Raw genomic sequence first — 11,967 nt, forward strand, 5'->3', positions numbered from 1 at the left:
TGGTCACTGCACAGCAGTAACGACACAGCAAGCCCACTGTCCCTGGCATTATACCCCAGCGGGCTTGACACCTTGAGGAGCCGTGAAATACCAAAGCCAGGGTGGTTCCCAGCAGGAATCGTGGCCTGAGAAAAGCATGAGCTCTACAAGGGCAGTGGAGACCACAATTCTGGACACAGAGAGGACAGGGCCATTCGCCTCACTTGGCAGGAGCCAGGGGAGCCTGTGGGGTGATCCATGCAGGTACCTGCACCCACACCCAGGACAGGAGATTCCTCTAGCAGGCAGAGACTACAAAGCTGAACTTCCCTATCAGTTATCCTGCCCTGCTGCTCTGCCTCTCCTGGGCTCTCCCTCCTCTGGGTCGAAGCCCAACATCATTACCACGAGCTTCACAGCCATCTTTATCTTCCCTGTATCTTTATGTAATGCAGAAGGCTTGAGAGTTTACAGAGTTCTGCACAGCCAACATCTTGCTTGGGATTTGCAGACTTCATACCAATATTATCATCCCCATGTCATTTGTTTGTGCGTTCACTCAGCAGATACGCTGTTAAGAATCTATTAGATTCCAGATTCTGTGCTGGGGCTGGACGTGGCTCAAAATGGTGAAGTCTTTTCCAAAGCCACAGCCACACAGGAGTGTCAGCGTCAGGATTCCAACCCTCCAACCCAGTTCTCTTGACTAAGACTTAGGAAAGAGGCTGGAGCCCACCCCATGTAACCTATGTGGGTGGCATCTTTAGCTCTATCCTCCTCTGGCCTTGCATCCAGGTAATGGGAGGAAGCCAGGGAGCCACACTATGCACCTATAGACCACCCAGAGTAAAATGAAGTAGGAGGGTGCCCGATGGCAGGAAGCACATGGACAGACAGATCTTCCTGGCTGCAGGCCTCACCCCTACCCTGCTCACCATTTCTGCAGCACCCTGCTGCCTCCTCATTCCCTTCCCTGGGAGGAGGACCAGAGGGCATTCCAGAAATTCCTGCCCAATTGCTGACCAGCCCCAGGCCCTGGGAACAGAGTCTCTGAGGTCAGGCCTCTAGGTAGTGACCTTTGGCTCTCCTCCATCATCTAAGGTGCAGGGGCAGAGAAATAAGGAGAAGGAGGGCAGGGGGAGCAACAAGAGGAAGGACAGGAGAGAAGGAAAGAGTGCCAGAGGATGGTTTCTACACATCCAATCTAAGAAATAACTAGATAAAAGCAAGTTTTTCAGCGAAACCTACCGGCATTGGTCAAGGTCCAAGAGTGGATGAGTTACTGAGATGTTCTCTGGTTGCCACCTTTGCTTTATTTTGTTTTTTATTTTATTTATTCATTTGGTGCTAGGAGGTTGGAAGGAGATAAAACAGACAGTAACAATGGGGGGAAGAGGAGCAAGAAAGCTAAGTGTTCAGACGAGAGGCTGGTGAAAGGGACATGATGCCATATTTTGTTTCTTCTCTGTGTTAAAATCTAGTGCACGTTCCTCCCCACCCAGTGGGAATCAAAAGTTGCTGAGAGCTTTCTAGGCGTGAGAACAGACTGAGCCCTCGCCAAGAACTCTGTTCCTCTTCTCATTTAATCCTTACAACACCCGGATGAGGCAGATGCTTTTACTCCTGTTTTACAGATATGGAAATGGAGGCTCTCTCCAGTCGTTCACTAATTCCCCTAATGTCAAAACACAAAGCTACAGATCAGGGTTTCAAACCCGGGTCTGTTCTCCAAGGCCTGGGTTTTTTCCACTGCTAGGTGCTGCCTCCCTGCTGCACGGTCCCCACGGTCCCCTCCCTCCCTCCCTCCCACCGTCCTCCACAGCAAATTTGCAGATGTGTCATTGACTGGAGAAGGTTAGAAAACACCGCTCGGGCAGAGCCTCCAGGGGCTCCACACAGTTAGCCGCTTCCTCTCGGCTCCTATTACAAACAGCGCTGGTTCCCCGCAGGCCCCGGCATTAGTCCCGTGGCCCGTCCCCTCCCATCTCTACCCCGTCCCAATAGCACCCCAGGACCTCCGCTTCCTAAATTTCAGCCAGAACATTATTTTACAAGGACACTCACCAACCTTGAAAGGCAAGGGACCCCGAGGCAAGGAAAGAAATGGTTGTAGTTGATCAGCATGAGGGCAGCGCCATCTAGCGGTGCTGCTGGTTCCTGGCGGTGACATTTTCAAACAATCAATAGCTCATTATTAACCATAATCACAACCTGATGTTTACTTTTGGAGAAACATTCAGCGGCAAGAAACGCACATGCACTTTTCGGCGTGTTTCAGAGGCCCAAGATCCTAAATGCCACAATGACTATTAAACAGTGTCCTGCCCGTGAGCCAACAGGAGGGAGCAGAAACTGACTGTGTTATCTTTTTTCATCTAATCTGTTCACCAAAAACAAAGCATCGGTGGAAGCCATTGACCTTTCACTAACTGCAGGAAGGAAAATGCTTGATAAATAATAAATAGCTCACTACTGGATACTGCTCAGAACCATCTTTTAATTAAAAGGACTGAGCAACTACAAGGTCCGGTGACTGACATTTATTTAAGTTGCAATCCCGGAAAAGCATCAGTTGAGGGTAAAACTATACCTGAAATGTATGTTCACCATCGGCTAGTATTCAACAAAAATCCCCCTTCTGTAATCTGTACGGACAGAGGATGGTGGTGGTGGTGGCTGGCAGTGTCGACATTTTGTAGGGAACAGAACACTTAACTTCCTGCCTTGTCTGGCTCCCCTAGCAACCTTTTCATTTTCGTGCTGCAGCAATAACCACTTGTCTGGTTCAGCATCATCACAGAAACTGCTTCAGTGCTGAACTCATCCAATCAGAGAGCCGCTTGCCGCACTGTACGCTACCCTAGGAGTGACATGAAAGCCATTTCCTGTCTTTTCCATAGGAGGGAAGGTGCCTTTCCTCTGCCAGCCAAGGTGACCTCAACCAAGTTGCTCACTGAACCTGCTCAGGCATCTCTCATCTCACCGAGCACAGTCAAAGGCTCGAAACACATGACTAACTTAGCCAGACTCAGCCTTCTACCTTTTGGCTGTTCCGGAATAGGGCTCTGGAACACAGAGACCCAGGAAGAAAATAATTGCCTCCCTGGCCCTCTCACCCCAGCCCCACCCCAACCTCACTGGTCTTTCTTTGCTCCTAGCTCCACGATCTTCTGCAGAGGCCTTGTCAGCTTGCTTTCACTATCGGCATCACATCGTGTTATATGCCCTCACTCCCATGTATTCAGGAAAACTGCCAGCCTGTTCTGAGTCAGACTTGCTCATGGACAAGAGCCGAGAAAGATGGATGAATGATTCCAGCGTACTTCGTTTGCACGCCCAGGAGCAGGGGTGGGCACCAGTGCCTATCCTATTTAAATGACTTTGTTTAAAAACAGAAATCTGCTGGACATATTTCAACAGGAAGCCATCATTCATTCAGACAGAAAGGTATTGTTTTAACAAAATCAAGAATCCTTTAGGGGCAGATTATTCTGCAAAACCACTTTCATTATCCATGAACTCTTGACACTAAGTATTATACAAAACTACAAAAAGGATTGCGCTAGCCTTTTGTGGACACCAATCAAGGATCAGGTCTACCCAACAAAAGCAAAGGCAAAAAATCTGCTAAATCCAGAACCATTTAAGTCTTAGATGACAGAAGATGCACATGTCAGTTTCTTTTTTTCGTGCAGTTTTTTTTTGGCAGGGGCTGGATCTGAACCCACCACCTCTAGCATATAGGGCTGGCACCCTACTCGTTTGAGCCACAGGGGCCGCTCACACGTCAGTTTCTTTTTGTTAGCTTTCTCATTCCTCCTATTCTTTAACTGAAAGCATTCACCGTGCCAGCCCTGACATCGTGGGTCTCTCTCCATTCCCCTGCCTCCAAATCTTCCCCTGTACTAGGCATTTTCTGTTGCCCAGATACCTATCCTATCTTGCCACTGGAACACTGCACCATCACTGCCAACTCCAGAGGCTGAGAATGGGTCTCTTCCCTGAGAGTCAGTTCCACTTCCCCAGCTGGCTGGCTGTGAGACTATCAGTCTTCTGGTCACTCAGGCTTATACCTTGATATAGCTGCTGCCTCCTTGCCTGACATGCCCCCTCTTTCCTCCCTCCCTGCCCACTCCCCCATCCTATCCTTTACGTCACTGGTAGTCCAATCTTCCTTTGATCTGCCCCTGCTTTCACTACATTTCTTCCCTACTCAAACCTTCCGATACCCAACTGAACTCCTTCCTATAGTTGTCAAGGCCACTGTGATCTGATCTTATCCTATCTGTTCAAATGGGCTTTCCACTACTTTTCAAAATAGTACTGAAAGCACTGGCCGCACATATTACAAATGAGTTTTGTATTCATTATCTCAATCTTTACAACACTAACTGGAGGCCAAAGAGGCAAACACTGTCCTTATTTTGCAGGCTGGGAGGCAGTGGCAGGCACAAGGTCATGCCAGAACTAGAACGCCGATCTTCATTCCTGTCTGGTGCAAACTTCACTATAACCTGGACACATGCCTGCCTCTCCTTGGGCTCAGCAAACCCATAGGCAGGTTGGCTCCTGAAAGGCTGTTTAATACTTCTGTGGATACAAAGAATACGAATTTCTGCTCTCATCTACACTCTTAATAGGGACACAATATTTATCACCTGAATGAAGGCCACAGCAAATTGGGCAGGTGTACCAACAGCAGGCCAGGTGTACTAACTGCAGCAAAGCACCTTGTGAGTGCAATCGGTAGGGGGTTTGATAAGGGACTTGTCACTTGATTTGAACATTAAATAGTTTCCAAGAAGACACACCATTTGAAAAGGTCTGATTCCTGGGCGGCGCCTGTGGCTCAGTGGGTAGGGAGCCGGCCCCATATACCGAGGTTGGAGGGTTCAAACCCAGCCCCAGGCAAACTGCAACGAAAAAAATAGCTGGGCATTGTGGCAGGCACCTGTGGTCCCAGCTACTTGGGAGGCTGAGGCAAAAGAATCGCCTGAGCCCAGGAGTTGGAGGTTGCTATGAGCTGTGATGCCACAGCACTCTACTGAGGACAATAAAGTGAGACTCTGTCTCTAAAAAAAAGAAAGAAAAGGTCTGATTCCTAAAGACCACGGTGGAAGGGAGGATGGTTTGGGCAGAAGAAACAGCACACACACTTCAACCCCACGTGCCCTTCCAGGATTAAGCAGCATTCCCAGAGGAGCCCAGACCTGATCCCTCACACCCTGCACCTTGTTCATCTTGCTGTTTCACAAGTTACTCTTGGTTTTCTAACTAGACTTAAGCTCTTGAAAGGCAAGAACAAGGTCACATCTCCATTCTCTCCAAAACACTGTTGGTGGCTTTTGCCCTAACTGTGGGAATCAGTCTGAGTTTCCCCAAGTAAGCTTTACACCTTTCACTATGTTCTGATCATAGAAATTCAAGAAGTCAGCGAGTGACAGCAGCTTTTTTCCATCCCCAGGTTTGCTCAACAGGGATGGTCTCTCTCCCTTCTGCCAAATTTGAGGCTGTCCTGAGACTCCCGGTCTGCTTTGACGAGATCAGATGTGGGGGAAACAGGCAAGGCTGGTGAGAGGATGATTTAGCACAATTTCTATGGAAGAAAGTATCGAAACTGAAGATGAGCTGTTCCTTGATCCAGCATCCCCTAACTAGCCCATCCTGTTAACAGCACAGTAAAACAGAAACAATGAACATTTTCATTGGGCCACGATTAAATCATGACACATCCACACAAAGGATCTTTGAGACATATTAACTGCAAAAACAAGGTGCCAAACAATATGCATAGTGTCCCACATAGATGCCCAAAATACTTCTGGAAGGCCACACAAGGAAATGGTAACAGTGGTGCCCTCAGAGGAGGGGAAATGGGTGGCTGACAGGCAGGGGTGTGTAGAAGACTGGCTTTCTAACTTTAAATGTTGAACCATGTATATGCGTAATTTTTTAAAGGATTAGGTAAACAACTCTTTAAAAGTCTTCCTCCTTGTGACAAAGAAACTGTCTTTAAAAGCCCAAAAACCAGCCAGGCGCAGTGGCTCACACCTGCAATCCCAGCACTCTGGGAGGCCCAAGCAGGTGGATTGCCCTGAGCTCACAGGCTCGAGACCTGCTTGAGCAAGAGCGAGACCCCATCTCTAAAAAAATAGTGGGTCATTGTGGCGGGCACCTGTAGTCTCAGCTACTTAGGAGGTTGAGGCAAGAGAACTGCTTGAGCCCAAAAAGTTTGAGGTTGCTGTGTGCTTTGACACCATGGCACTCTACCAGGGTGACAAAGTGAGACTCTGTTTTAAAAAAATAAAAAAAAAAAAACTCAAAAACTTAAGGTTTAGAGAGATAACGAGTGACCTGATCGTTCTTCTGAGAACAGAACCATCTCCTTCACCTGCTTAAGTCCTTTTCCCAAGGTCTGGCCTGATATTTGGTACCCAATGGTTGTCTAATGTCTTTGAATGGATGAAATGTACTTGCCTATCTGAAAACAAGGCATCCTCCAAACATGAGAATTAGGGTCAGGCGGGAGCAGGGTGGCTGAGAACTGCTTTTGCCTCATGTACTCATTGACTGTGTGAACGAGCACCCCTGTACAAGAACGTGTACTACGTGCAGCTGGGAGACACAGAGCAGCCCCTGCACTGCAGTCCACCAGGAGAGAGAAGGGACTGTAACAAAGCATGAGTGGGTTGGCGGCACCTGTGGCTCAGTCAGTAAGGCACTGGCCCCATATGCTGAAGGTGGTGGGTTTGAACCCAGCCTCGGCCAAACTGCAACAAAAAAATAGCCAGGCTTATGGTGGGTGCCTATAGTCCCAGCTACTTAGGAGGCTGAGGCAAGAGAATTGCCTAAGCCCAGGAGTTGGAGGTTGCTGTGAGCTGTGTGATACCACGGCACTCTACCGAGGGTGATAAAGTAAGACTCTGTTTCTACAAAAAAAACAAACAAACAAGGAATGAGTGGGTAAGAAGAGCAACACAGTTTTCAAATAAGGAAATTTCTGAAGCAATTTATTACTAGGAGCTGAAAACCAATGGCTTGATCACAAATGCAAAGGCTATAGTCTCTGAGGAATATTTCCTTTATTTAGTAAAACACAGGGAACTGAGGAAGGCAGGACAGTTGGTAAACACACCCCGGGCCGGGGAGTCAGGCGGATGCTGGTGGAGAGCATCATCTAACTCAGCCGCCTCCCTCTTGACACTCCAGTTACCAAGAGACGCTCTGAGTTCAGTCTTTAATCTTAGTCCATAAGATTATAGTCTTGGCCTATGGTCCCTCAGCAGTATCAGGTCCTCACTCTTACTACAAAGCACAAGTCAGCCTAACCTCTCAAGTTGAAGGTTCATAGTTCTATAGCAAAAAGGGCAGACACAAACAGCCAGCCAAGGGACCACACCATGCATACACAGAAGTCTGATGCATCCATAGAAGAGATCCATACTGGGGAATCCAATGCAGCCAGCCCATGTGCTAACTCAAACACCCATGCAAGCCTACTCAGGAGTCCCATTCAAACAATCTTTATAAAGGTTTCCTCATGTAATTTACCATTTCAAAGTAAATTTACTTTATAAGCCCTAGGGAATTCTTTATTTAGTAATGTCCTAACATAAAAGTTCACCTGACTGGTTCTTTCAAACCATGATACTGAGCTACCCAGAAATCAGAACTAAGAGAAGGCAAACGTCATGCCTTAGAGATTAAAAAACATTTACACAGTTCAACTGTTAAAAATAGCTCAGCATTCAGCTAGTAAGTGTGGCTGTCAGTATACACAGTATTCAATCCTCAGGGCTGCGAGAGACCTTTCGACTGTTCTTCGGGTGCCTCCAAGTGCTGGTCCTGTGGGACTTCTCTCTGAGGCTGGTTCCCTTCCATTGCAGTTTGGGGTGTGACACTCGTGTGTTCAGGTTTCCGGGAAACATGACCGCCTTCCTGTTGCTTAGAAGACCCACTATGTAAGTACTTCACACAGATGTTAGCATTTTCACTCAACTAATTGTCTAAAGTCATATGACTAGGCACAATCTGTTACTGAGTGAAAAATTCAGCACTAATCTCTCAGGTCAAATTCTATTATAACAAACAGTAAACATGATAAAGATTTCTATAGAACCACAATTTCAAAAGCCCTAATAGTAACTCATCTGTTCCAAGTAGCAGCTATTACCACAGTTATGTTCAGCCTAATGGGATTTGACCTGGAGTTTAAGAACATGAGCCACAGTTGGGACAAGAAAAACAAGCCTCCCTTTAACCTCTTTTTTTTCTCGAGGCAGAGTCTCACTCCGTCACCCTGGCTAGAGTACTGCGGTATCACAGCTCACAGCAACCTCAAACTCCTGGGCTCAAGCAATTCTCTTGCCTCAGCCCTTGGGAGCAAGTAGCTGGACTACAGGAACCCACCACAATTCCTGGCTAGTTTTTTCTATTTTTAGTAGAGATAGGGTCTCGCGCTTGCTCAGGCTGGTCTCAAACTCTTAAGCTCAGGTGATCCACCCGATGCAATACCACCCAGAGTGCTAGGATTACAGGGATCAGCCACCATGCTTGGCCTAACTTCTAACAAATATGCAACAGTATACCTACTGCATAAAGGCTTCACATATGTGGATTCAACCAAGTACAGATGGAAACGATTTTTTTAATTAAAAAATAAAAAATAACACAAATTTTAGCCGAGCACAGTGGCTTGCTCCTGTAATCCTAGTTACTTTGGAGGCTGAGGTAGAAGGATTGCTTGAGGCAAGGAGTTCAAGGCTGCAATGAACTACGAGCTAGGTTGAGAGACAGAGTGAAACCCCATCTCTAAAATAATACTTTTTAAAAAAGAATATAAATTACAAAAAATACAGCATGTACTATTTACATAGCATTGACACTATATTAAGTATTATGATGAACTTAGGTATGATTTATAAGGTATATAGGAGAATGTGTGTAAGTTATATATGCAAATACTATGACACGTTTACTGTAATCTAGTAATAATTTTAACAATAAAATACTCACAGTCCTTGCTTCTCCTATTCGTCTTAAAATGACACCTTCTGCCAATAAAGCCTTCCCTGTTTCCACAAATAACTTCTCTTCGTCTGTTTCTCCAAGTTTCTGTAGCTCGGTGTATTTCTCCACAAACCTGGGATTCCAAGCAGTCACATCTTAGTTCTATATGTTATGTTGGAACTGTCAAGACACGCTGTTATACAGTATCAAATATTCCCTTAACAGATCTTCCTGTAAGAACATCTATCTCAACAGAACTCCTCAAACTGATAACTAAATCCTTTAAAATATATATATATATATATATCTCCCAGGACTTGTAAAATGGCTTACCGTTGACAGGTAGACTTGAAGTTTGGATTGAACAAATCAAAAGCTTTTGGACCAGATCCATAGGCTGAATAAAATGTCCTAGAAAATACAAACAACATAATATAAATCTCTAATTATGGGCTGTGACCAAGAATGAGCAAAAGATATAAAGAGTAATTGCTAGGCCCTGAGGAGTTAAGTATAGCATGACCTACCTGGCCTAAGACAAACAACTGTTTTTTCAAATAAGTGCTGCCTGTGTATACGTGGTAAGCAGATAAAGTGGTACAGAAGGAGAGTCGGGAAGAGACACGCTCCCTGCCGCTTCTGCACCCCAACTCCCCAGTTCTCCTCCCCAGTAGCAACACTAACTCGTTTCTGGTATATCCATCTGGAAAATTCTAATAATATGCAATCATATACACACTATCATCCCCTGTTCCCAGTCATATTTTTTAACCCAAAGAGGGGTGAACTTTGCTCTACATTTTGCCTCTTTTAAAAGTGAGGTAAAATTCACACATCATAAAATTAACCATTTTTAAACGTACAATCAGTGATGTTTAGCATCACAAAGTTATACAACTGGCTCGGCGCCTGTGGCTCAAGCGGCTAAGGCACCAGCCACATACAACTAAGGTAGCAGGTTCGAATCCCCAGCCGGGGCCCGCCAAACAACAATGATGGCTGCAACCAAAAAATGGCCAGGCGTTGTGGCGGGCGCCTGTAGTCCCAGCTACTTGGGAGGCTGAGGCAGGAGACTCGCTTGAGCCCAGGAGTTGGAGGTTGCTGTGAGCTGTGATGCCATGGCACTCTACCCAGGAGGATAGCTTGAGGCTCTGTCTCAAAAAAAATAAAAAAAATAAAAAACAAAGTTATACAACTATCACCTCTATCCAATTCCAAAACATTTTTTTAATAGGTTTTTTTTTTTAACATTTTATTATTTATTTTTGCAGTTTTTGACTGGGGCTGGGTTTGAACTTGCCACCTCCAGTATATGGTGCTGGTGCCCTACTCCTTGAGCCACAGGTGCCACCCAACATTTTTTTTTTTTTTGACAGATCTCACTCTGTCACCCTGGGTATAGTGCTATGGCATCGTAGCTCACAGCAACCTCAAACTCTTGGGTTCAAGCAATCTTCTTGCCTAAGGCTCCTGAGTAGCTGGGACTACAGGCGTCTGCACCACAACACCAGGCTAGTTTTTTCTATTTTTAGTAGAGATAGGGTGTTGCTTCGCTCAGGCTGGTCTCAAACTCCTGAGCTCACGGCAATCTACCCACCTCAGCCTCCAGAGTGCTAGGAGTACAGGCGTGAGCCACTGCACCTGGCCTCCAAAACATTTTTGTCGCCCCCTAAAGGAGGCCCTACACCCATTAAGCAATCAGTCCCCATTTTTCCCTTCCCATATCTTGCCTTTTTTACTTAACATTTCTTGGAGATCATTTCAAACCAGTGCATGTAGACAGTTTCCCATCCTTTGCTACCCTAAACAGTGCTGCAAGGATCGTTGTTATCTATACTTCCTAGTACACTGTACCAGGAACAAATTCATAAAAGTGGAACTAGTGGACAAGGTACATACCCATGTAATTAAGCCTTCTGAACTGCCACAGTGCTGTCCAAAGCAGCTGCACCAATTTACATGAGTAATGGATGTGTGCCTATTTCCCCATGCCCTGATCAAATTACATTTTTCTACTTTCTGATCTTTGCCAATTTGATAGGTGAGAAATTATAACTCTCTGTAGTTTTTTCTTTCTTTCTTTCTTTCTTTTTTGAGACAGACTCTCAAGCTGTCACCCTGGGTAGAGTGCCATGGCGTCATAGCTCACAGCAACCTCCAACTTGGGCTTAAGCAATCGTCTTGGCTCAGTTTTTCTACTTTTAGTAGAGATGGGATCTCGCTCTTACTCAGGCTGGTCTAGAATTCATAAGCTCAAGCAATCCACCCACCTCAGCTTCCCAGAGTGCTAGGATTACAGGTGTGAGCCACCAAGCCAGCCAATTTTGTTTTTCTTACAAAAGAGTTTAGACATCTGCGATGGTACAGCTTTCCTGATAGCATTAGTACCCTTATAAGAGATGATGAGCTTCCCTTCTCTCTGCTCTCCCCAATGGAAGAAATCAGGAAGCAGCCCTCACGTCTGTAATTCTAGTGTTCTGGGAGGCTGGGTCAGATGGATCCCTTGAGCTCAGGAGTTCAAAATCAGCCTGAGCAAGAGCAAAACTCCATCTCTACCAAAAAATAGAAAAAATTAGCTGGGCACTGTGGCAGGTACCTATAGTCCCAGCTACTTGGGAGGCTGAGGCAGGAGGATAACCTAAACCCAAGAATTTGAGGCTGCTGTGAGCTGAGCAGATGCCATGGCATTGTAGCCGGGAGCAACAGAGTGACACTCTGTCTCAAAAATAAAAGGAGAAAAGAAAAAAGGAAGTGGCCCTCACCAGAACCCAACCATACTACTAACACCCTGATCTCAGACTTCCCAAATTACAAAACTATGACAAATAAATTTCTATTGTTTATAGCCAACCAGTCTATGATATTTTGTTCTAGCAGCAAAAACTAAGTCAGTGGCCTTTTTCTGAATGGTTTATAAGCAAACTTTGTAGCCATATAGATAGAAAATTAGTCCTTTGTCACACATTTTTTTTTTTTTTT

The 11,967-nt window shown here is 45.7% G+C and overlaps 1 protein-coding gene across 2 annotated transcripts in view; it reads right to left on the minus strand.

The window, feature by feature from the left end:
- Positions 1–7,042: 7,042 nt before the first annotated feature.
- MRPS23 (mitochondrial ribosomal protein S23) overlaps positions 7,043–11,967 on the minus strand; it is a 10,567-nt gene continuing 5,642 nt past the window's right edge. Inside the window, exons 3-5 of one of the 2 annotated variants that reach the window (XM_012808798.2) lie at positions 9,322–9,399; positions 8,995–9,121; positions 7,043–7,917 (exon numbers count right to left, since the gene is read on the minus strand). In XM_012808798.2, coding sequence (XP_012664252.1) covers positions 7,771–7,917; positions 8,995–9,121; positions 9,322–9,399 — 352 coding nt within the window. In that variant the 3' untranslated portion in view covers positions 7,043–7,770. Of the gene's footprint in view, positions 7,924–8,994; positions 9,122–9,321; positions 9,400–11,967 lie in introns of both variants that reach the window. The other variant, XM_003795564.3, reaches the window with a different exon arrangement.

This window comes from Otolemur garnettii, unplaced genomic scaffold (assembly GCF_000181295.1).
Source record: "Otolemur garnettii isolate 467f Iridium unplaced genomic scaffold, OtoGar3 scaffold00094, whole genome shotgun sequence".
NCBI lineage: Eukaryota > Metazoa > Chordata > Mammalia > Primates > Galagidae > Otolemur > Otolemur garnettii.